The sequence below is a fragment of the Tyto alba genome, unplaced genomic scaffold, assembly GCF_018691265.1.
Source record: "Tyto alba isolate M040663 unplaced genomic scaffold, T.alba_DEE_v4.0 Super-Scaffold_9, whole genome shotgun sequence".
NCBI classification, from domain to species: Eukaryota; Metazoa; Chordata; class Aves; order Strigiformes; family Tytonidae; genus Tyto; species Tyto alba.
In genome coordinates, this window is record NW_024881330.1 from 6305344 (window position 1) to 6331641 (window position 26298).

General features: G+C 40.5%; 1 protein-coding gene across 3 annotated transcripts in view; it reads left to right on the plus strand.

The window, feature by feature from the left end:
* Positions 1-26298, plus strand: part of COL22A1 (collagen type XXII alpha 1 chain) — a 283818-nt gene that overhangs the window by 178419 nt on the left and 79101 nt on the right. For all 3 annotated transcript variants that reach the window (XM_042785800.1, XM_042785801.1, XM_042785802.1), the window contains 8 exons: positions 1726-1779; positions 4652-4696; positions 9474-9527; positions 11322-11375; positions 13084-13119; positions 14801-14830; positions 15721-15774; positions 16709-16762. In XM_042785800.1, the coding sequence (XP_042641734.1) occupies positions 1726-1779; positions 4652-4696; positions 9474-9527; positions 11322-11375; positions 13084-13119; positions 14801-14830; positions 15721-15774; positions 16709-16762 (381 nt within the window). The remainder of the gene's footprint in view (positions 1-1725; positions 1780-4651; positions 4697-9473; positions 9528-11321; positions 11376-13083; positions 13120-14800; positions 14831-15720; positions 15775-16708; positions 16763-26298) is intronic.

A 26298-nucleotide genomic window follows, 5' to 3' on the forward strand; every position in this document is an offset into this window, starting at 1 on the left:
TCTGGTTTACCAGACATGATCTCAGCACAGGCCTTGAGTGGAATAGCAAGTCTTCTTATCCAGACAAACCCGGTTTCTCTATCTATAACTTTTTCTGTGTTTTGTAACCACGTTTTATGTAATTGTACTGAGTTGGACTTTTATAATTTGGACAACTTGGAGCAGGCCTCTATTTCTGTAGGGGTTTTGCCTAGACTTTGACAGTAGTATTTTTCTGCAGGCCGAAGGGAGAAATTTAAGTGCATACCTGCTGCTCTCCCTCTGACGTTAGAGGACTTGCACCAGTTCCTGACCTTGAAGAAGTCCTCAGGTGCCTGATGTGGAGATCCCAGAGCCACCTTTGCTTGGGCTTAAACCCAGCTTTTGTTAACCTGTTTGTGAATCTCCCCCTCTACCTTGAGTTTGCCATGTGGTTTGCTTGCATACTTAACACAGGTTCAACCACTTTACAGCTGGGCTGATAAACTGCTCACAAGCTTCAGGGCATAGCTTCATCTGCTTTAACAAGTCAAGTCCTCTCTGGCAGAGGGAACGGACAATTTTGGCAATACATTCCTTAAAGCAGTGGTGAAACACTAGCCAAGTACAGTCCTGCCAACCTGCAAGGTCTGTGCTTAACGACTGCTCCAAGTGATATTGTCATTTGGGCTAATGCAAGTGAAAACAGTGGTGTGACATGACCAGACTCCTTGGGACAAAAAAGCATCAGTTCTGTTAGTAATTCATTGCAAACACATTTTGCCTTTATATATATATATATATATATATAAGTCATATATATATATAAAAGAAACTTCTATTAATATGAAATGTAGAAATTATTTAGAATAAAATCTGGTTTGATGCCTTATCTCCTACAGCCACCCAATACAGGAGTTAACCAGATGGGTCGGGGAGGGGGAAGGGAAGTGAGATAAGTAAGAAAATAATCAGTCAAAGAGGTGATGTAAGATGCCAATCCAGTTCTCATGGCCAACTTTCCAGGCCCAGGCTGTCTCCATAGGATGGCTCTGAGGGCTGAGCCTGTTCAGCTGGGGATACAGACTATTTGCAGGCATTGTAAGACACATAAAAGCACACAGTGAGAGTGCTCTCGATTTCAGTTTACCTTCTCCAGGGAGAGTCAGTATGCAATCAGCTGAAGTACTGCTGAAATGTACCTAATCCTCTTGCATTTCTCCCACTTATACTGAAAATAAACATTGGAGAATATAGTTCTGATCTGTTTCTTTTAATTTACTCTTCAAAATATATAACATTTTGAAGTCTATTGTTTGTTTATGCTGGGATATGGCCTTTGCTCCTACATTTGCAGCAATGTATGCCTGTGCTTTGTTCCACCAACGCTGTTCAGGAGCCAAGGCAGAGTTCAATTGCCATGCACACAATAGTCAGACAATGACTGACATTGCCAAAACTTCTGAAATAACCTGTAGAGAAACTTGCATGGGAGAGTTTGCATTTGTAGGGCAAGACTGAAAGCAGAAGAATAAAACTTGCTAATGTCTGAGCGCTGGGGACAGAAGAAAATATTGGGATGTCACTTTGGGAAGTAGCTGGAAAGTCAGACACTGCTCTCTGTGTTAGTGCTGAGACAGTTGAAAAGCCTCAACAGCCCACTGTGAGTCCAGTAGTGCAACTTACATTTCTGGGTAACTGATTTTATTCTTGGTCTTATATGTGAAACAGTTTCTGGTGTTTTACTGTATCTCAATTCCTTGCCAGGGATCAGAGGGAAAACAGGGTCCTCCAGGAATTAAAGGCTATGTGGGCGCACCGGTAAGTCATAGCTCTTGTTAGATTTTTACTGCCCTAGGAACTTTTCTATTTTTCAGTGTGTTCTGCCCAGTTACATATTTTTTTTTAATTACTACTATTATTCTATTATTATTGTTATTATTATTAAGCAGTATGGGGTATATCTGACCACTTACTTGTCCTATATCCAAATAATGACATTTTCTTGACTTCACTGAGTTTCTTCTAACTTCTTTAAAAGAGAACAGATGTGTAGCCAGGATAAAGAGGTATCTGTAAAAATTACTTGATTACCAAGATAGCAGCTGGTGATTTTGTGATACTTCCACTGTAATGCAATTGCTTTGCTCTGTGTTGATGCACCATTTATATGGTGCTTGAAAACTTCTTCATAACAATAAGAAAAAATAGCACCTCCCAGCAAATTTCCAATCGTATTTTCAAAACTGTCAGGGAATAACCTTTGGGCTCAGGGGACAAACCTGCCTTGAATGAATGGACAGCAAGACCAAAATAAATCAGATCCTATTGAGTTAGTATCCCTGTCTTATGGTGTCACCTTGGTAATTATGGAGGCAGCCTTTAAGCTGGTGTTGTGAAGGATGATTGGATTTTCTGCGATTTAAGGACTCAACTTGGTTGGGGTGACCTCTGGTATCAATACAGGCTGGGGGATGAAGGGATTGAGAGCAGCCTTGCTGAGAAGGACCTGGGGGTACTGGTGGATGAAAAACTGAATGTGAGCCAGCAATGTGCAGTCACAGCCCAGAAGTCCAACTGTATCCTGGGCTTCATCCTGTATAACTAGCATATCCTGTGTGACTAGCAGGTCAAGGAGGTGATTCTCCCCCTCTACTCTGCCCTTGTGATACCGCACGTGCAGTACTGTGTTCAGCTCTGTGATCCTTAGAGCAGGAGAGACATGGACCTGTTGGAGAAGGTCCAGAGGAGGACCGTGAAGATAATCAGAGGGATAGAAGGAACACCTCTCCTTTAACGACAGTCTGAGAGGGTTGGGGTTGTTGAGCCTGGAGAAGAGAAGGCTCCAGGGAGACCTTATAGCGACCTTCCAGTGCCTAAAGTGGCCTACAGGAAAGATGGGGACAAACTTTTTAGCAGGGCCTGTTGCAGCAGGAAAAGGGATAATGGTTTTAAACTAAAAGAGGGTAGATCTAGTCTAGATATAAGGAAGATGTTTTTTACAGTGCAGGCGGTGAAACACTGAAACAGGTTACCCAGAGAGTTGATAGGTACCCCACCACTGGAAACATTCAAGGTCAGGCTGGACAGGGCTCTGAGCAACCTGATCTAGTTGAAGATGTTCCTGCTCATTGCAGGGGAGTTGGACTAGATGGACTTTATTCTGTGACTGTACATAAGTGCACTGTAGTGGCATACCAGACATACTCATGCGCTGAAAGGTTTCCCTGAGCCAGCCAAGGACTTGCCTTATAACTCATTACAAAGTGGTCCAATCTGTTCAAAAGAGTTTGTGCACTTTTGTCTTTCCCAGGTGCATGCTGTTTCCCTGTATCATCTAAGGCTGATTTGTATTAGGCTTGAATATGATGAACTTAATATGGGGGTGGCATTATCTGCCCATGTGATAGACTCTTGCAATATTAACGAGATAAAAGAACAAAGCTATGAGAACGCTTCTTTCCTGCTCCGTGAGTCACTTTTTTTTTGTGTGAGAAGCAAAGCATTCATGTTGTGCACCATTATCGAAGGTCCTATCCATTTCTATCATGAGTGACATGTGGCTTGGGCTGCTGGGGAAGAGGAAGGCAATAATAATCTACTCATAGTTAATAGTGCATTGAAGGAGTCATATTTTTAAACCTCCTGCCACTTGCTTTTTGGAAATAGTAGGGTTATTTCTTCACAGTGTGGAAAGATGTTCAGGATCAGTTTGCTGTGTTAGAGACGGACAAGGCTGTACAGAGTTTGCTCACAGTCAACCATGGCCTGAAATCTGAAAATGCTAATTATCTAAATCATCCTAAGGGCCAAATAAACCCAGATATGTAGTTCTCATTAGCTTGGAGGTCCTCCACTATAGTGTAAAGTAAATTGAAGTTTAAATACAAATGTATTATTGGAATAAGAAGTATTTTAAGCTTTGGCAATTTAGAGAGGTCATTATTGACTGAGCATATTTGTCTGCCTCTAGCTATTAGTTGGTTGCTCAGTTGCTACAATAAAGGTAAAATACAAGGTGCTTGCCGTGCCAAGGGAAGGTGAAATCTGTTCCTGCCCATTGAGTCAATTGCCTGTGTTAACGTCATTGTCTTTCATCAAACTAAGCCCCAGGAAATGGTTCTGGTATACCTGGGAGGAGATGAATTATGCAATCCAGCTGAATACTGGCATTGGGTTCACAACGCAAAAATGTTCTTGGGTCTCCAGGACAGGGATTATCTAGCATTTGTCAGTTCTCAGAGGTACCTGCTGTCTGCCTAGCTACTACATCCAAAACCACCAGGAATGGGCATTCTTGCTTGTTTATGTGATGGGTTTTACCATCAGTATTGTCCTCTACATAAGTCCTCATTGTTTATGAGCAACATGAAAAATGCAGAGCATTGGTTGTTTGCCAGACCATCTGCAGCTGTGGTGTGTTCTCTGTCCCTCCACACTGCTGTTGGCAGGAGGGTCATGTATCTGCAGGCAATATAATATTACAGATGTTCTTGGGCCCACAGGTCACCCCTGTTCTGTAAGTCTACTTAGACCATGCTTGTGGCCAACTTTTAGGACTGGCAACATGGAAAATGTCTTTGAGGTTCACTTGAATGGATTGTGCAGATGTGCATGGTGATTTGGTGACTAATTAGAGGAGATAACTATGCCTCTGCTTGGACTGAGCTTTATAATCTCTTTTTATTTTTAGGGTCTACAAGGAGAAAGAGGAGAAAAGGGGACACGAGGAGACAAGGTATTCCTGCTGCATGGTAGGAAAATCCAGACTGCTCTTTTCCTTTGTTAAGTGGAGCAGGCTGCCAGGCCAGCAGCTCTGGAGGATGATTGATGATGGAGTTTCCTCACTGTGCTGCACCTTCCAGTGCTGTCTGGGAATCAGCTCCCATGGGAGTGCAGGAAGGCTTCGCGAATCAATGCTGTCTACTGAGCACCCATTGAGGGACTTCTAGTCTGTGTGTAGCCAGGGATGGAGGAAGGAGAGGAGAAGTGGAGTGAAGGTATGCCACTGCAGAGATCTAGCAAGGTGTCCACATTGTGTGCACCACCTGAGAGTTGTGAATGACCATTGGCTGCTGCTGACCATGTCTGCATCCTGCATTTCCCTATCTTATTGCAGTTGCTCAAATTATCCAACTTTCTATGTTTCTGTCTTCTCCCATTACCATAAGCTCAGTAATAGTAAGTACCAGGTAGTTTCAGTGTTAAAGGTTTCATCCAACTGGTGCCGCTTTCCACTTCTCTGCTCTCTCCTGTTTGAGAGTAGCTATTTTACAGAGCACTGTAAATCCCCGGACACTCTGGGATTTGAACCATGTTTATGGTTCAAGAAAGAGACCAAGTGCTTGTTATAACTGGAATAAGAATTTAAAAGGGGATCTGGGCAGACACAAAGTCTTTATTATTTCAGTTTGTGTTGTGGGAGAGGCCTCAGATGTGTACACACTTTGGCTGCATATCTGACAGATGGTGCTCGAGGCTCCCCAGAAATACCATCAAAAATGCATTTTGCTGTCCCTGCCAGTAGAAGTGGGTGCTGGCCTGCTCCTGCGACCCAGCAAGCAGCTGGAGATGGGGCATGACCAGACTCTCAGTCGGACCCAAGTCACCCCTTTTGTCATGCAGGCAAAACAGGCAGCAGGGACTTTCTTGCCAGCTCTGAGTGGCTTGTAGCCCTGAGCAATGTCCTGTCTTGTTTATGTCTCAAGCTGGTCCTGAGACAGGAATATCTCAGTGCCGGTCTGGCAGCTTTGCCTGTGTTCAAGCTGTCTTTAGTGATACCTGGCTATATGTGTTTGTGCAAAGGAGGGAGTTATTAGCTTGCTAACATGGCCTTGTTCCCATTTCTCACTCTCCATCTCCTTCTGGAGAAGAAACCCAAAGATTTATACCAAACTTTTGCCTACTGGGAAAAATGATCAATAGACCCTTAGTGTGAGATATTGTGTTTTGATTTACCATGTATTAAGGTGTCTGTTCTCTGTGTCCATTTTGTTATTTATGATGAAGTAGCCACAACCATGTTTCGTATTATCTATCCTCACTGGTGCAGCGAGAGCAAAAGGCTGGATTGTGCTTTATCTTCCTTGTGCTTTCACTTCAGCCCTTTGCAGGACTGGATCAGTGTGTTGTGCCTAGCCAATGCCTCTACTGCTTTTCCGGAGGCAAGGTTGTTTAATCTGCTGGAATATTTGGCTCCTGGAAGAAAATCCATCTTTCTGACATCACCATGATGGGAGAGGAAGCTGGAGCTGTGTGTGGGCAGGCAACTGACTGAGCTAGAGGAAGATTAAAGTGGGGATTAAATGAATTAGGTTTTGTTTCATTAAAAGGATATACACAATTAGAGCCCCTTTTTTTTTTTTTTTTTTTTTTTTTTTTTTTTTTTTTTTTTCCCTGAAGCAGCCAGATCTCTGCTACAACAATTGTACTTTGATTTTTTTTTTTTTTTTTTCCAGGATTTAATGATGGTCTCAGAGCACCCTTGCCATTGCTTTAACTTATACCAATCAGTATTACTGTGAAAACAGTGGGCGTAAATTCGGCTGGCCAAATATTTTCTTGTCTCCTCTTCAGTCTGTAACTTGAATACTGACACCTACGCAACCTGTGTTTCTTTGTGCCTGAGGAAAAGAGTGTTTATTATATCAGATGAGAGCACTAGCCCATGCACTGAGTATTGGTCTGCCTAATCTGCACCTTAGTATCAAAGAAAGGCTAAATATCCCATAGTACATCTTGCTGCTATCCTCTTATATGCTGGGACCTCAGGTATAAATATTGAGATTTTATAGTGAGGTTCCCAAATCTGGTAGTATTGGTTACAGCTGCACTTTAGGAGAACCACTGCACAGCCTGATTCATATCTCATGTCCTTTTGCATCCTGTGGGCTCCCTGTAGACCCCAGGGCAGACTGCAGAGATGAGCATGATGGACTTCTCTGCCAACATAAACCATATATGTATGATACTTGACATGGTACTATAGGCATGTACAGTGGTTCAACATGACATGGGGCATTGCGTTGGCTGCATAAGCATGTGTTCATCCTGTAAATCCTTGTCTTGTATTGAAGAAGAGCTTGTGTAAGGAAGCAGCAGGGCTGGTGTCCTGCTGCCAGGTCCCTCTGGGCAGTGGGTTAGCTTTCCTTCAGTTTTTCCCTGGGTCCTGCAGGCTCTTGGGGGAATTATTTTTCCAACAAACCATTGCACTTTCTAATGGCTAGAGGTCAGAAAACAGCACTAAAGTTTCTATGGAATTGGGATTTCTCCTGGTTGCTTACAGCTCTTCACCATTTTGTTCCACTGGTTAAAAGCAGAAAATACGGTAGAGCACAAAAGCAAATAGAGTATTAAGATGAAAATTTGAGAATAAAACTTTCATTGTGCTTGTTCTTTCTTTTGGGAAAAAAAAAAAAAAAAACAAAAAAACCAAACAAACAAACAAACAAACAAAAAAAAAAACCAAACCACTTTCTCTAAATAGCCATTTTTAAAGATTGAAAAAAAAAATAATAAGTTTTTATAATGATAGATTTTTCTAAAGAAACAAATGAAAGCACAATCGTTTGGAGTGTTTTCAAACAGCTTTGTTGTATACATTTGTGTGAATAATACATTTGCCTTTCCCAGCCCCCACTACTAGCAGTAAGAACATTGACACTTTTCTGTTTTGGCAGCTGAAACAGCATGTGTGAAGTACTCATTTCTGCAGTGTATTGATGTTAAAAATTCTCCTGAGAATACACTGCACATTTTGTCAGCAATCCACCAGACTGTTGCTTACTCTAAGTCTCAAATTCAGGATACTCGTAGTTCAGTCAGTCCAAAGGAAACCATGAATGTGGAAACTATTGCTCCAGAAGCAAGTAGATCTGGATGTCTCATGCTGGTTTTCAGCTGCTTTCTGTAGGGTACAGGTCTCTCTAATTTTATTCCTTGGATATATAATTTTGAAATAACATTTATGTTACTAGATTGATTGACTTTCTGAAGGGGAAGAAGAAATAAATTGATTTGGAAATCCATTTCTGACTTGCTGAATCAGTGTAAATTTCAAAAGGAGCTAACTAAATCCAGTGCTGTAAGTGTGGGTTTGCAGATAATAACAGAGGTCCGACAGGGGTTCTGTGGGATAGTAATCAGAATTAAAATGTCTGAAGCATTACAAAAATAGTGTAAAACTAATATTTTGCTGTCACTCCTTGTAGAATTTATTTTCACATGCACATTTGCATTAACAGAGGCACTGTGTGTGTGTATTTGATAATTTATATTCAGCTCTGTGTGCAGGATCCAAGCAAAATCAGCGTTTCATTTTACAGAGTAAGAGGAAGTCTGTGTCTTAAAGAGTTTTAAATGAAAGAGGTTGGAATGGACAAGGACCACAATCTTTAAGAGAGAAGTGAAGTTCAGCAAGAGTATGTCATTGATCTAGTCACTATCTCTATCAAGGACCTGGATTATAAAATATGGAATATGTTAAGGCTGAATGTGGAAGTACAGTGGAGGTCAGAGTCAGAATTCAAAATGATTTTGAAAACATAATCCCTCCAAAGCAGGAGGTAACATTGAGAAGGGGAAGCTGCAGGGTGTTTCTTACATGTGGGACAGCAAATTGTACACTACTACAGATTGGGAACAGCTAGTTAAGTAGCTGTCCTGCAGAAGGGGGTTTGGGATAAAGTTAGGTAATGCTGGGATTTAAACATCTCTATAAAACATTAAATAATCTTTCTACTCGAAGTTAGCCTCAGCTGTGTCCAGTTTTGGGCACCTAACTACAGTGGAGATGTTGAAAAATTGGTCAGTGTACAAATGAGAGCCGCAAAAATGATCAGAGGTCTGAAAAACATGCCCATGGAGAAAAGATGAAAGTATTGAGGTTGTTTAGTCTAGTGAAGTTTTAAGGGGGAGTTTTGTAAGACTTCAAATACATAAAAGGCCATTGTAAAGCTAAAGGGAACAGTCTGTTCTCTGTGGGGGGTTAGGGAAAGATATACTAGTCTGAAACGCTAGCAAGAAAAAGTCAAGTTTGGGTACAGGGGAAAGAAACGTATCTTCAGGTATTAAAAATAGTGAAATAGATTGCCTGTGGACTTTGTGGACTGTCCAACTCTGAAGACATATAGGAATAGATTAATTGTTCCCCCACGTTACAGAAAGCAAAGGTGAAAAATGAAAGATTTTTCTGCACCAGGTAAAAATGAGCTATTGCTGGATTGTGGATTCATTATTTTTGTAGGAGCTATTCTGGGTAAACTGCACTTTGTCCAGCTTACATGAACCCGCCTCAGCAGGCAGAGGAAGGATGCTGATGTGGAAGGCTAGCATACAACCACTTCTGGTCACAGCAAATTTTGTAGTACAGATGTGGGGACTTTAGTCTATTGGGCTGACTTCAATTTTTCTCCTTATTCTTTACTCTTAGCAGATAACATGGACACCTCTTGCAGACTGGTGACCTAAAACATCACAGATCTGAGTTACAGGATTTTTTTCTCTACTTTTTCCAGGGAGAGCAAGGCCTGGATGGATTTCCTGGAAAGCCAGGTGTGGAGGGGAAACAGGTATGTGACAAATACTCAAGAACTGGAGGCTTTACTTTGGAACAAGTTGAAGTTGACTCTAAAACTGAGACTTATCCTGGGTGGCTGCTGAGTCACGGCAGGACACCGGTGCAGCAGCAGTATTTTTACTCATTCTGAGTATATTTGTTGGCATAGTTTTATCTTTTTTTTTGTTGTTTTATTTTAGAATTAAGTTGTAATGCAACGTACACTTAAAGGAAATGCCAGTCCTTTAAACATGATAGGTTAGATGTTTGTCTTAATTTTCATTAAAGACATAAGGAAACACATAAAAAATTCACTTGTTTAAACCTGATTTTTATAAACTTTTTTCCCTCCCACATGAAAGGGAGGGAACTGGATTAAATATATTTGGTTTGTTTTCAATAAGAAAGTCTTGGAACTATTTACATTTTTAAGACAAGATGAAACCAAAAAGATCAGTACATTTCTGCTGATTAGACAGATAATGCTTTGTCTAAAACTATTATCTGTAGATCCCACAAGACTGTTTTCATTACTCAGGGTATGATACCTAATGAGAGGCATCCTTTACTCCCAAGGATCTTCTGGTCTAAATAGCAGAGGCCAGAGTAAGAAGCAGAGGCTGAAAAGTGATTTGCCAAAAGCCATGCAGCCAATCATTGCCACCCATGAGCCTGAAGCCTCTTGGCTGCTGCGTCTACATCCTGTTCACTAGTCCTTTCTGTTTCCCTCTCTGAAAAGGATCATCTGGAGGCACACTTTTACAGTGGCAGAGGTGGAGGAGATGCGTGTCAAATCCTCTGGGTAGTTTGTCTGCAGGTGATTGATCCTTCAGCTCACACAGACAAAACAGCTGCTGGGGTCTGACGTGAACGTGCTTTACAAGCACAGCAGCCACGTGCTGCCCAAGTGCCTTGCTCTTGCTCCTTTAGCAGCTAGAGTTTCAACTTGATTTTGTAGGGAAGTATTTTTATTTCCATATCAGATGCGTCTTTTGTATTTAGTTGTCAAGGTATAGTATCATTAGCAGTATTAATCTTTGTTGAATCTGCATCTTCCTCTCTGTGAGATGATAGACATTATTGCACTATATGTTCTTCTGCTTCTCCATGGGGGATTTGATGGTTAATCATCTCCTCCTCTCTGCTCTGTTCCTCAGCCACAGTTTGCCCTACACGGAGAAGTATTTGTCTAGTTAGTGTCTATCACTATACTTATAAGATGGAAATGTTTTCTGGTGCTACATGTGGCACTGGAATCACAATGAACTATATTCACTATGCCCATTACATTGTTTCCAGGACTGGTTAATACTTGCAGCAAATGTAGAAGAAGTGAGAAATTGCAGAGGGATGTGAAGGTGGACGCTGATTGCTTACTACTTCTAAAGAACAATTTGTCCAAGTGACACCCTATTATAGAATTTCATTTTTTTCTGAAGTTTTTTTGCCTTTTTCATGTCTAGACAACTATCAGTGGGCAAATCTTCATGCCTGAATTTTATCCTAAATTTTATGTTTGACACTGATGTACTTCCTGAACTGCAATCTTTCTGAACGAGCTGAAATTGAATTGCTGTTATCATGGCTGCTGTGGCATCTCCATCCTTATTCCCTTTCCTCACTATGCATCAGAGCCAAAGTAGCTTCATGTATTGTATTAGCTCCTGCTCCAGTGCAATGGTACATAACTTTGCTGCCGATAATCAAAACTGCAGCCTTATGTTTCTCTCATACTTTAAGAGTATTGTAATTGATGACTTGCAGTATGTAAAAGAAAGATCTTTCTCTCTGTTTTACCTGGTTATAGGGCCCTGCTGGCAGCCCAGGCCCTCCAGGTGCCAGTGGGATGAAAGGAGAAAAGGTGAGTTAAGATGGGATGCATGGGAGGGACTTGAACACACATTTGTTAATTCTCTCTTGGGCCCCCAGTGCTGGAAATATCAGGGCTGTTGGCTAATATTTATGTAATTTGTGTGTAAGTGAAGCTTATAACATTTAAATGTTTCACTTTTCTGACACTTCAGTGTGAAATGGGTATGAGTGTTAAACTGTGTTTGGTTATAGCTCCTCTACTCTTGGTTTAACACTCATAGTGGGAATAGAAGGAGTTAGAGAATAGTTTGGCTCATGAAATCTTCCTCACCTAAGAAAGGTAGGTAGAAATGTCAATATGTTTGTGTAAATGCCAGTTTTCTGACCCAAGAGTTGTAGAATTGACTCAGAAAGTGCCAGTCAAATGAGCCCAACCCTCTTACCTGCAAAATAATTATTCACTGCTCTCAGCAGCAATTTTGATCTCATTATTTTAGAGTCATTAGAGTTTACAGGGCAGCCTTAAGTTTCCCTCTCTGCTAGAAGTGATACTGTGGTTTTGGTATTTCCTACATAGTTCTTTGGCATGAGTGAAAAGGTATGTCCAGTTCTGGATTTTCTTTCTCCTTTTCTCCTCCAGATAAGGCAGTGAGCCTTATCCAAGAGTACAGAGATCAGAAGCAATTCTATTTTCCATTACTTTCCCACTCAGATTCAACAGTTATAGGTGAGGTTTCCTACAAGCAGGGCACATCCACTGTGGTGATAAGCAACAGCAAGATCTTTCTGCTCCAGCATGTGTGCAGTAGAGAGCGGTCTTGAGTTTGTAACACTTCATCCATATCTCTGAAGTGACTTCATTTGGTGCTTCCAGAAAATGTTTGTCTCCTTGCTCCGTTACTTTCAGTGCACCTGATGCGTGTCTCTTCTGCCATAATATGGACTCTAGAATAAATAACAAATAGTAATTAAACTTGCCTTAAGAGGAAATAGCATGCAAGATATATTGGATCATTCAGAGACCTCCATGAGTAATGAAGAGTGTGAAACGAAGCTATATGATAACTTTTGCATTAGTGTTTACCTCAAGTAAGAGAGATACATTTTGGAGTCTTAGTCTTAAGGCATAATAAATAGTGGACACTGCTGGAAAAAAAAATGCACTGGAACAAATTAATAACCTAGATGGCAATAAATCATGTAAAGAGAGTGTAGCATCTCAATGTCCTGCAAGCACTTATAGTGTGATTCTGCTCTATAAAATGACTTGTGGAAAATGGTACCTCTTCTGATTTTTTTTTTTTTCTTTTTGCAAATTTTTTTTTTGGTCATTAACAAACAAAAACATTTTGGCCCCTAAATATCCATCCTGCAGACTGTTAGAGATCTGAGCATCAATCAGGTTTATTTGTGTGGTATTGTGTACACCAATTATGAGATTTTTAAAGCTCAAATTTAATGTTATGGTCCATCCAGTACATCATTAATTTTAAATTACTAAATGTCATTAGTATCAATGTGTAGCATCACAGTAACACAGAACACAACTAGTTCCTGCATGTATTCATCTGGGAAAACAGAATTAATTGGGACTGCATGTTCATATCTGTTAATTATGGGCTGGTGTTGAAAATAAGAATGTACAACAGTGGTTGGAAAACATTCTCAGAGGTTTGCTTTTGTTTTGTGTTATGTATTTTGCTATATTGTGTTCTGTATTATGTTACGTTTTTCATTTATTTCGTGTTTCCCTGCAGGGTGAACCAGGACTTCCAGGATTGCCTGGCTCTTCAGTGAGAATTTTTTTTAGCTTTCTCAAACACTATCAGGTTTCTCAAACAATGAGAAGATAAGGTAGAAGCTGAGGATTGGATGACTTTACTAAAAGAGAGATATTCTTAAATATTTACAAAAAAAAAAGTGAAGATTTTTGAGGATGGAAAGTGATGGGTTCCAACAAGGAGGTGAACTGCTACGATTCTGGGAGATTTTAAAATGTGAAGATTAGGACTTGAAGAGGCAATGAAAGCATTGCATCAGATGCACTGGAGAAAGCAATAGTGTTCCAGGACTGTGTGTTTTCCAGGACAGTTGTTGAGTCAATGCCTAGTGGCCTTTGGAAAATAGAGCCTGTGAAACTTATAAAAGCAAATGAAAGTTCAGAATTAAGTTGAATTACTGAGTGCCTTTGTCATGGGCTGGATGTGAGAGTTGGGAAGGAAGAAGAAAAAGGCAATTTCTCATGAGGGGGGAATGATCTTTCATTGTATTACATCTGAAAATTTCCTAATGAAATATGAGACAGTTAGGAGCTGATGTGCCAACATCAGCAAAACAATAATAAAAAAGCAAACCAAAAAAATAGGAGAAGGGGGTGGATCTTTCTAGTGGCACTAGATTTACATGCCTTTGTGCACCCCTCTGCCTTCAGCAATGTCTTTAGTGATCCCAAAGACATCACTAGCAAGGACATAAGGATGTCTAGAGGTTAGTGTTGTCTGTATGAGGAGGTTATCTCCAAGTGAATGGAGAAAGAAGATTTACTGCAAAGTATGCAGAGGAGAGGTCTAGAACTGAGTAGTTGTGCAGGGGCTGGTAACAAAGGAGTTGGGGAATATCCCTTTTAATTTAAAAAAAAAAAAAAAAAAAAAAAAAAAAAGGATTAAAATTAAGAAACAGCAGTCTTGGACTATTGGTAGAAAGCATTAATGGGCTACTGATACCAGCAACATTAACTGTAGCGCTGTGCCAAGGTAGGACTGAGTGCTAAAGACAAGAATGAGAAGCTCCCTGGAAATCATGAAAAAGGCAGCAGGCAATTGCCTTACCCAGAATGTGGTAGAAAGCAAAGGAGGGACAAAGAGAGCGAGCTCTGGAAAAAATGTCTGTTTGGGTGAGAGCCTTTTACTATCCTGCTTAAATGTGAAATTAATGATGTGATAATAGTTGCCAAGAGACTTCAAAAGATATGTATCGAATCTGAAAATGAGCCTAAAGTTCCAGGAGGTGGGTGGAGAACGGGCTGAGAAGATGGACAGCTGTCAGTCACATCCACAACGTCTTGTAGAGAGGACTTGCAGGAAAGTCTGAATCATGCACATATTGAAAGTCAGCCTGCTATTTATATGATACCTTCTTCATTCAGTATGGCTTTGTAATTTAAAATAACACCAGACCTGGGGAATTCACTATCTTATTTATACTGATGAGATAATGAATTAGGTTCTCATTGTTTATACAGCCACACAAATCGCTTTGTAGGTAACTGAGTGAGCAAACCTTGTGTCAGTCTGAGCTGTTTAAATAGAAATTATCCCCGAGGCTGCAGCAGGATTTTAGGAGCTGTAGCAGTTAGTATGCATCTTGAAGTAAAGGCAAAGGGAAAAAAATACACTGTGGGAGACCATCACACCCCTGGCACCTCCTGTGTTGTCTTTCCTCTTTCTTCTTTATGACACTGCATTTTCATTGCAGGTACATACAGAAGGCCTAAAAGGAGAACAAGTAAGAGATTCAATATCTATTGCAAGGATGCTTTTATGTAGTTCGATTGCCTGTTAGATTAGATTTTGATTTAAAATAATGCTTCAGAAATTAAGGTGGATAGCAGTTTTGTCAGGCCATCAAGAAACAAGTTTTGCTATTTACAATGGAGAAAATAAACAAGAAATGAAAAAGGGCACTGTCCTGGTCAGGTATGGTGAATCTAACATGAATAAGAATTATAAATTGGAGAGTGAGCTATGCAGTTCTTTAAGTCCAGGGAAGTGTTAATATGGAAGTAAACTGTATTTGAGATTTATACTGAGTTTGTCTCTGAACCTGGGCACTCAAACTGGGGAGAGGCACACCCTTTGCTTCAGTCTGTTACCCCTACATATAAATAAAATAAATTTTGATTTTGTGTTTTAAGTGTGTAATTTGTATTTAACTGTTATTTAATATAATGATATGCATCATATAAATGATATTGTAAAGCCCTTCACAGCTGTGCTGGGTTGGGGAAAATGCTTATGGAAGCTGTTTTTAGAAGAACTGCTTTCCTCCGCCACTGAACCCCAACCCGCAGCGTTTTATTGGGATATCCAGGATAGCCCAGTGTCTTTTGTAGAGCTACTGCCTTTGAAAAACAAAGAGCCAGTTATGGATAAATGCCTGATGAACGTGGGTGGATCAGTCTGTGTGCAGTCTAATGAGTGCTGATAATTCAAGTAGCCGAAGGATTAAGGAGAAAACCAGCTGGTCTCTGTACTTGTTCTTCAGGACCTATGAGGAAAGGGGTAGTATAGGTCCCATAGATACACCCAACATGACTAATGTGCTCATATAATTGCTCATACAGATACTTTAACTTTTTTTTTTTTTTTTTTTTTTTAAAAACAACATTTCTGTAGGGAGAGCCTGGGCCACGAGGACCACAAGGCCAACCTGGACTTCCTGGACCTCCGGTAAGTTGTTTCTCTCACCACTTGTAATTCCCAAGAACTGAAACTCAGACTGGTGTGAGCATACATGCAAAATCTTATACATTATTCATCCATCTTAAACAGTGCCCCCAGCCTCCTGTTTCCTTCACTGCTGAGAGGAGGTCTCCAGCTCTGTGGCTGGTCACTCTGAGCGTATGGAGGGGGCACCCAGGACATAAGCAGTCATCACTCAGAGGCAGAGTTTGCCTCAAAGCTGTTGTCATGCAGAACTTGTTTTTTTTTTTTCTGTTTCAAATGTCCTGAAGAGCTGTATGGGTGGGCATTCAGCACATCTCAGAGACACTCACTGTTAACTTGTAACTTATCATGTAATGAAAGTCAGAGAATGGTTGCTGTAAGATGGATTGACTTTATGCCACAAGGTCTTGGCTAAAATATTTTATGGATGAAAAATAAGAATTGAATATGTGTGTTTGTGTTTCAACACAATTTTTGAAACAATTTAGACATGCCAGCATTCTTAATTTTGACTTAACTGTAGCTTATTCTAGTTATATTTTTATAGCCCAACTCAGCAGGATACCTCAGTTCAGACAGTCACTGCTGCCTCATTTGCAAATACTCTGTATTTCCTTGCTTTTGAATTGTTTGTTGTGTTTCACTGTTGATTGGGTTTTGTAAAATTGATGGCATTGTGAAGATGCATTACTTAGGTAAATCTGGTTTTAATTATGCAATTTAAATATAGTTGTGTGCTCTGTATTTAATCAGGGCATTGTCACTTTTCTCTATTCTGTTTTCTTATTCTCTTCTGCTCACAGGACAACATAATTATCAGGTAAGAGTTGTCTGGGTAGCCATGCAGTAACAGTAGCACAAAACACCTAGGAAATGGTTATATAGCTCATTAATTCTTCTTACTCAGTCAACTTTTTAAAACTTTTCACTTTTAAAGGGGGAAGCTGGTCTGGAAGGCAAGCCTGGAGTCCCTGGTTTACCAGGTCAAAGGGTGAGTTGTTATTTTTATTTAATGTAAGTCTCAAGAGGCTGGGGACAGCTTTGTTCAATAAAGTTTGGCATTTTGACCCTCTTTCCATATACTTTTCTACTTATTTAAGGTTTCTGGAGGCCCAGATCCTTTCCTCTATTCCTTCTTTTTCGTCCAGCAATTTTCAGTACCTCTTGGAGTCCACAGATTGTATGCAGTGCCCTGTAGGACACTAGGAATGTTTCTTTCTTGTTATTTGATCTCTTGGCTTCTGCTCCTTGCTGCCAAGAGGATTTTGATATAAAACTGAGTGTGTAGAGCCACTAGTAATATGAACAGGTTGAAAGTTCAGAGAAATGCTGTTCTGGAAGTCAAAGAAATGCAAAGACACTTGTACTACATATTGTTTTCTGTTCTGTTTGGTCTGTACTCAGACAGAAGCTCCCACAAAATGGGAGATGGTATACCATTCTCCACCATGAGCTTAGATAGATTCCTCTTGTTAAAAGAAATATTGGATATTCTTTGATAGCTATGTATTGAAATATTAAAGTAAAAAGTAGATTTCATAGTGGGCCTGATATTACCTGCATACTTTGAACCTGCCTTTCCTTGCTTCAGCCCATTCATATGAAGGACACCTTACTAGGCAGCAGATAAAGGTGGAAGTGAGATACCTGTTTAACCTCTGTGGAGACAGTCACTTCAGTCCCAGTACTGCTGTTTGATGGCTTACTTTTTAAAGTAATCACAGAGACTTGATCATAGCTTAATCCATAGAAGAGACCATGGGGGTTGCCTGTAATGCTTTGCACTTGAGACAGCACCAGGGCTGTTAAAGGAGTGGGTGTGAGAGCTCTATTTGCGAATATGGGAGGGTTATGGGCAAAGGACAGTACAGGAAAGAAATACGTATCTTGATAGGTGGTTTTCTACAGATTTTCCACTGAATTGCATGATATTAAATTGACCTGTAAGTGTGAATTTTAGGAATCTTCTCCTTGGGAAGATGCAGCATGCAGTCTCATGTTAATGTCATGTTGGAAAAGGCCATTTACTTGCTTTCTTGTACTTTTTGAGTCTTTAAAAAATATCACTTTATCACTTTAACAAATAACTGTGCTGTGCTTTACTTATAAGTTGACAAGTTCTGAATCGTCCTGGTTTTAAAGACAGCTGTAAAACATTTTTTCCTGAATAAGATTAATAGAACATATTATCTGGGTAAAGGACAGTGATCTGTCAGGATCTGAAACAGAACACAAAATGCTCCTGCTAATGATCATTTGATTAGAGATGTCATTTGATCCATACTGTCTTTGAATGTTTCCCTAGACTCTGTTGTGTCTAGCTAGTTAAACTTCTTCTCCTAAGGGTCTTTATTAGTCACAGGCATCTTAGGTGGATTGATATATTCTTTTAATTAAAGGCAATTATTCAATGACTGAATACATGATATGTATGAACGTCCTGGGCTTGGTGGATCTACATGGATAACTAACATATGAGAAAGAGAACAGATTAGCAGGTGCTGCTGATTCACCATTCGTACAATTCTCGACAAAGCACAGATATAAATCCAGGCATTGATTACCATCTTACATAAATTTGGCTGCAGAAAGCAAGTATTTCTCTAGACAGGTTTAGAAGTCAAAAAGCCAAAAGCAGAAATTTCAAATTTTTGTTTGAGTTTAGTTTTAAATGGCTATATGTGAGGTCAAGGCAGGCTCTGAAGGCACAGCTCAGAGCTGTAGCGAACTCTCTTGCACATACCCAAACAAGAAGTGTCTCTAGCAGTATAGCCTGGTGTTGAGGACATGGACAGGATTCATGATGCCTCAGTTTCATTTGTGACTCCAGCCCTGACTTGTTGTAAGACTTGGATTGTTGACTGGATATTAGGAAAGATTTCTTCACTGAAAAGGTTGTCAAACAGAACAGGCTTCCAGGGAAGTGGTTGAGTCACCATCCCTGGAGGTATTTAAAAGATGGGTAGATGTGGATGCTTAGGGACATGGTTTAGTGGTGGATTTGGCAGTGTTAGGTTTACAGTTGGACTTGATCTTAAGGGTCTTTTCCAACCTAAATGATTCTATGATTCCATACTAAGACACTCGCATCTCTTCATCTCTGTACCCTCTGTCAATAGGTGTAGGAATGTAAGTAAGTGAGTAAATAAGTAAGGCTATACAAGTGTGTGAGCAAACCAAACAGCCAGAGCAGCAGTGTGAGCATGGGTTTGTTTAACACCGAGCATGTTCCCCAGCACACTTTTAGGTCATGCCAAGTAGTTGTCTTCCACAAATGTCACTGCATTGCAAGGTGACTGTATCTGGCAGGCTGGATGACAAAGGCCATCCTCAGTTGTGAGGAGGAGAGTTTAGATACATGAACACAAGCTCCTGTGCTCTTGCATGTGGAGCCCTAACCCATTGTATTTAGCGTAGACATAGCTTTTTTCACTCTGGTAAGGACAGAAAAATCAGACATAGCTAGAGGCAAATCTGGGACTCCTTTTTAGCAGACCTATGTAGAACAGATTGAAATCTCTAACTATCTTCTTGCCTGGTCCCTCTGCTGTTTTGTACATGTGGGCTTTCAAGATATGATACTGCACCAATTTGTATCTCCTGAAAATTTGGTTTATGAATTGCTTTATAAATATTCTGCACTAATACCTAGTAATGTAAGGGACAGAATACAGTGCAAGTTTGACTTCAGGACCCTTCCAAATAACATGCTGCAAAGAGGCTGATGTAAGAGAGTTACTGTTTTTCAGTATGATTCAACCTTAGTTTTGCATTATGGTCCTCAACCAAGATGTCAATCAAGTTGACACATGCACAGAATTCCTGTCCTGACACAGGGATGCAGATATGACCGTTTGTTGGAGTTCTTAGAAGCCTATAGTGCTTTAATTAGCTGTAATGCAACTGGCACAAACTACTAATGGACTAAAGATGTGTTTGGAACCATTTCGTAGAGGATTTAATGACTCATAACATGGTCTTCTAGAAATGAAGGATCCTGACCTGTGCAAGAACAGAGGCAATGTTGGCTGGTGTTAGAAATATAATGCAGAAGCCACCTACACAGTATGTAGATTTCATAGAAGATGACATATTGTGCCAAATACCCTAGTGACAGCTTGGCTAAGAGGAATGGGATCATACTTCTTGAAAAGATTTCTAGGAAAAGTGGAAGTATGAGGTCCTTTTAGCTTGAAGTTGCTGTTCCTGTTATTGCTGAAGAAATAAAAGAATACATGGGATAGCACAGTTGCCAATAAACAAGGCATAATATTTAGAGAGTTACCATTTATGTTACAGTAAAGAAAAGTCAGTTTAATTTGTTAAGATGGAAAGTGTGCCCAAAGACTGGGATTTGCTGCTCTGAAGGAGGATGGGGCCTGAGGGAGCAGGAGACAGACTGAAGAATATCTAGGTTATGTTAATTTTATTAGCCAGCTGCTTCCAAATGCCTTGCACCTGACATCTATATTTTGACAATGATACTCTCATGTCAAGTTGACACTGGTTGGATGTCAGGTGCCCACCAAAGAAACTCTATTACTCTCCCTTCTCAACTAGACAGGGGAGAGAAAATATAATGAAAGGCTTGTGGGTCAAGATAAGGACAGTTTAATAAAGTAAAAGCAGAGTCATGTGAGAAAGCAAAGGAAAACAAAAGATTTTCTTTTCTGCTTCCCATCAGCAGGCGATATCCATCCACTTCCCAAGAAGCAGGACTTCAGTATAGTTAGCAATTCCTTCAGAAGACAAATGTCATAAATGATGAATGCCCCCCTTTCTCTCAGCTTTTATTGCTGAGCAGACATCATAGGATAAGGAATTATCCCTTTGGTCAGTTTGGGTCACCTTTCCTGGCTGTGTCCACTCACAAGATGTTGGCCACTCCCACCCTACTGATGAGGGGGGGAATGTTGGAGAGACAGCCTTGATGCTGTTCAAGTACTGATCAGCAGTACCCAAAACACTTGTGTGTTATCAATACCTTTCTAGCTACCAATACAAAGCACAGACTATGAGAGCTGCTATGGGGAAAATTAACTTCATCTCAGCCAGACTCGGTACAAGAGGGAAGAAAGAAGCTTTGCTGTTTTCATCTGTCCCATTAAACCTTTGAGTGATAGACAGTACTCTCTTTGATTTTACTGAAAAAGAGGTAGAACTTCGAGAGTCTGGTTTCATTTTAGAGTGGTTTTGTGGTTTTTTTATTCCTCTTCATGTCCTCCTCTTTCTTCTGTGAAATTGAACAAAATTGAAGTACTTTGATTCTGCTCCCAAATTTTTTGACACCTGATCTACTGAAATATTTGTTGGAAATAAACCCAACTTCTGTTTGATAGACACAAAAGGTGCAGATGTATGACATGGTCTTGGAAAGCACGTAGATCTTTGGGTAATCCAGCCTAAACACAGCGTTCTTCTGAAGTGTCCTCCAAATAACTTGGATTTCAAGAATTTGCCTCTTATTGAAATTATACAAGTTCATTCAAGTAATTGAAATTACCAAAGGAAACCAAGAGAAAACATTTATCCTATAGCAGTACTTTCCACGTAGGCATGAGAGAGCATCTACCTAGACCCATTTTGAGTTTGATATGCTGTACTGCAGCCTAGTTTTCTAAATTTCTAAATATGTGGAAATAATTAAGTTTATCAGATCTCTGAGCTCTTTGTGTGCTGATGGTGGGACAGAAATACATGTATTTTACTTTCCCCTTCTTGACCTGTCTCTCTTCTGTCTAAGTGAGTTGTTGCATACAATGTTCCTGTTTTGGCCAGCCACAACTTTGAATGAGCGGTCAACACAGTTTCAACTCTATTTCTTTGTGTATGAGATCCCTTTGATTTGAACCACTCTAGACTCACCGGGTCCAACGGAAGCAGATGGTTCATTGGTATCTCCAGGGGGACATGTATAAATAATCTAGGAGAAAGAGCAGAAAAAATTTGCCCAGCAAATTAGGTAGACATTTTGGGAGGACCCAATGCCAAGGTGCAACCTCTCTCAATGTCCAGAAGTCCTTATAGCCCTTTTTTAACTTTGTTGCAACAGCTCCAGTAATCACCCATAATCTGGCCAACCCTAATGGTATTTGAAGCTAGGGAGAGGTGCTCTGACTTCATAATTTACTGTAATTTTCTAATACATATGGAGACTGTAAAAGGCTGTTGCCTTCAGAGAGCTCAAACAGTAACACTGATGGATTTCTTCTGGCTTCTCTAGTAATGTAGAGATAAAAGGACAGGGCTGAAAGGGGTAATCCTAGCATCTCATCTAGTTTACAGAGGAAATAGTTGGCATTTATGATAGTAATCATACTAATTCACAATTAAGGATGCTTCCTATGTACTTGGTACCAAATCCACCTCTGTTCCAGGGACCAAACCTCAGAGAAAAACATGCTATGAAAATGTATGGCCATTCTGGCTATTGGACAACAAGATGAGAAACAGTTTTGGGCTATGATACCTTTAAAAATTTCCCCTCTAGCAGCATGGAGCCAACATTCTCCTTTGGTTTCCTGTCTTCTGTAAGGTAGAGTTCCTTCTGATGGATGGTTGTGTTCACATATATTTGTAAGTGTTTGAAATGTTCCAATAACACGTTCAGCCATGCAGAAATTGAAATGTAAGCAAATTAAAATAAGAAGGAAAAAGGGACTGATGGCATAGATTAAATTCAGACTGAAGCTGTGATTTTCAGTGAGGTAAATGTATCTATTTCCAATAAAACATACATTTTTAACTGTGCTATTGTTCAAATTGCTGATGAAGGCAAATAACATATATTTCATATAGTTGAAGGATACACATTCTTACACACTTAGCTGATTCTTCCTATAAGTGACAGCATAATTGCTGGTTTTCTCTGTCGTATTATTAGATGATATGACATTTCGCTGAGCTTTGCTCTCATAGGTATAATTTCTCCCAGCAAGTATTTCTGTACTTTAAAGGCAGGCTGAAATGTTATGGAGCAAATCTGTTGTAGTTTGATTTTGGCTAACCTCTGAGTGGCCAAAGTGTCCCTTTCACAATGGAAATTACACTCTCAGCCTCTCTGTTGATATAAATATATGTTGCTTTAAGGGATTTCTCAGTGTTTTGAAAAGCATCAAAGTTTCTCAGCATTACATCCCAAGGAAAGGATAGGCTTCTCTCACATCTGTCATTGCTGCAGCAGATTAGCATGCCTGGCCATCATTATGGAAACAGAACAATTATTGTATATTTGTCACAGGAGACAAAAATATGTCCTTTCTCTGCTGCCTTGGCTTTTGAGATGGGTTTGGGGAGAAGCTTGAATTGCTACCAGCTTCCTCCGGTAATATTATATAGGTGGGACCAAGTTTCCAAAAACTGGCAGTTCAGCAAACTATCCAGATAATGCCCTCGAGCTGTAAAACTTCTAAAGCCACACCCTTGTGGACCTCCAAAATAAGGTCTGCGTGTACTACTCGCATCTCTTGACTTGCAAGGTTAAAAGATTCATTGGAATTTGTTGGCCTGAACACTAATGTATGTTTCACCCATTGTGGTTTTCTATAGAGTAAACAACAGGGTATGGCAATATCTGATTTAGGGTGACTACTTAGGAAACTAATTTCCTTATGCTTCTTCAAAGGTTTATCAAAAGTGTTTATATCAGGTTCCTGCCTCTAATGCACTTTCTGAATTGGAGTCTAAGGAGGTGCATAAACATTGCAAAGGGAGGTACAAGGTGGGTGCTAATTATGTCCAGTGAACAACGAGATATTGTTGGGACATGAAGGAGTCAGTTACACTGTGTTGGATGCTGGCCTCAGTCTTGTAGCTGTGGAACCAGCCACCTTAATGTGTAGCTCCTTTGCTGATAGGAAGCAGGAGGTGGCATGCAGACATGCTCATCTTCTATACAGACTGCATGATGTATGCTCTATTCATAAGCTTATTTATGCATTTCAATGAGTATTTTAACAGTGTCCTTTGCATGGTCACCTTGGCAGTTGGCAAAATGTGTGTCTTTAAATAAAAAACATATGTTGAATCATGTGGTGACATGAGTCTTTCAGCTTAAAAATTGTCTCTTTTTGAATTTCACAAGTAAAAGAGTGATGGATGTTGAAAATATAGAAGGAGCACCTATGAATAGTGCATGTAGTTGAGCATATAATGCAGATTTTTATTGGTGTTAGGGTCCTGGAAATGACTACAGACTCCTAAGGACCTCATAATTATTCTTTTAATTTCTTTCTAAAATTCTCCGTACGACAGCAGCTTTTTCAGTTATGAGAAAAATAAGGAAAAAATCAGATCCTGACACACCAACTAATGAATCTCAATCAAAACCAGGGAAAATATGATGAAAACTTGTTTTGTTTGTAATGTTTTAGCTTTTTCATTCATTTAATTCAGCAGAAGCTGTTATTTATAGGTGGTGGTTTTGGACATATTTCAATAAAGAAAAATAAAGAGAAAATTATACTGTCCTGGGTTTGAATGAGTGATGGAGTGGTAGGGTTTTTGGCTAACAGAGGTGGGGGGCTACAGCAGTGGCCCCCTGTGAGAAGATTCTTGAAGCTCCTCTGGCTCCAAGTCAGCCCTACCTCTGCACCAAGCGTGAGCCAGTCAGCTGTGCCTCTGTGATAACGTATTTAAGAAGGGACCTGGGAGGAGGAATTGCAGTTGTGGTGAGGAGATACGACATCTACATGGACATCAAGGTCAGTGGAGGAATGGAGGAAGAAAGGGGGGGGGAGGTGTGCTGGAGCAGAGACCCCCCTGTATCCTGTGGTGAGACGGCAGGGTGGCCCCCCCCTGCCACCCATGGAGGGCTGTGGTGGAGCAGATGCTGATATATGGCTTGTGGGGGGCCCCACATTAGGAATTAAGGTGTCCGAGTCTGAAGGTGGCCGAGATCCTGTGGGAAGAAGCAGCCCCTGTTGTTGTAGTTTGGCACTGGGAAGATTGCAGCATGTGGGGGTGTCCCACGCTGGAGCAGTTCGGGAAGGGCTGCAGCCTGTAGGAGGGGCTCAACTTAGAGAAAATTTGTGGAGGACTGTCTCCTGTGAGAGGGGGACCACGGTGGAGCAGGGGGAACAAGTTCCCTGCCCCCAAAGATAGAAGAATCAGCAGCACTGACTGTACCCCGCCATTCCCGTCCCCCTGTGCCACTGAGGTGGAGGAGGTAGAGATATCAGGAGCAAAGCTGAGTCCAGGAAGAATGGAGGGGTAGGGGGAGGTGTTTTTAAGATGTGGTAATACTTCTCACTGTCCTCCGTCTGTTAAGTGTTGTTGTTGTTAGTGTCTGTATTAAATTTATGTTATTTTTGTCTTCCCCCAAGAAGTCTGTCTTTTGCCTGTGACCATAATGGGTGATTTATCCCTCCCTGTCCTATCTTGAATCCCAAGCCTTGGCTTATTTTCTCCTCAGCACTGGGGGAAAGGCGGTAGTGAGTGGCTGTGTGGTGCTTAGTTGCCCTCTGAGGTGAAACCACAACATATGTATATGACTCTTACACATCTGTATGACCAATCACATCATCAGTGACATGAAACTTGCTTAATTATAATATTCTTCCAAAAAGAAAATCAGTTTGGATGAGAAGTAGAAATCAGGAAGAAAAAAAATCACTTTTCTCTCAAATATTTACCTCCTAGTATATTACTAAAAACCTCAGAAGTATTAATGGTTCGGTGTCTATTGCACATCAGGGAAGGATAGATCATTTTTACAAGAAAGTTGAGTTACAAAATATGTGACTTGCCCAAAGTAACAAAACAAGTCAGGTGTTGAGTTGAGAAACAAATCCAGCCTCTTCCTTAATGCCAGATCTTCATTCATTTTTACTCCAACCTTTCTTCTTGTTTTTTTCTGATGTGGGACTTTTACCTGTGAACTATTTGAGGTCAAACCTATGGAAAACACATGTGCCGCAGCATCCATATAGGTGGCTCATCTTTCCTTGCAAAAGCAAAGTTCTCTTGTTCCTCTGGAGGAATCTTTTTTGGCTTGCAGAGGAGTCAGTGAGCTCTGTCCCTTGGTGGTAATGTCAACCCTAGTTAGAAATGCCTCATGGATTCCTGTTTCCTCGCTTAGAGATTGTGAATATTTTATATTCATCCATGCACCAGAGTTCTTAATTATTTTATTTTTTAATATGTGAGACAGTGCAAGGAACAAAAGGGACACTGTTTGGCTTTGTTGGAAGGGGTGAAGGGCTTGACTGCAGCAAGAAAATTGACTCTCAGCATGTGTCTACACATGGTACCTCCCTTGGCTGTATCTCAGCACTGTGACCTCTCTGGTCAGCACCCAGGTGAGACTGCAGAGTGTAAGAGATGCCAAGACGTGCATGAGACCCACCTGCATCTTGGGAGGGCTATTATCACAGTATGGAGAGATATAGACCTGTCAAACTGGAGTTTCATATCCAAATGGTGTGTGCTGCCTTCGTTCCTAGTCTTTGTGTTTTGTGTACCCATATTATGATGATTTACCAATTCTGGGGTGCAAGACTTTGGAAAGTCAGCAGCAGTCTTTGCCCT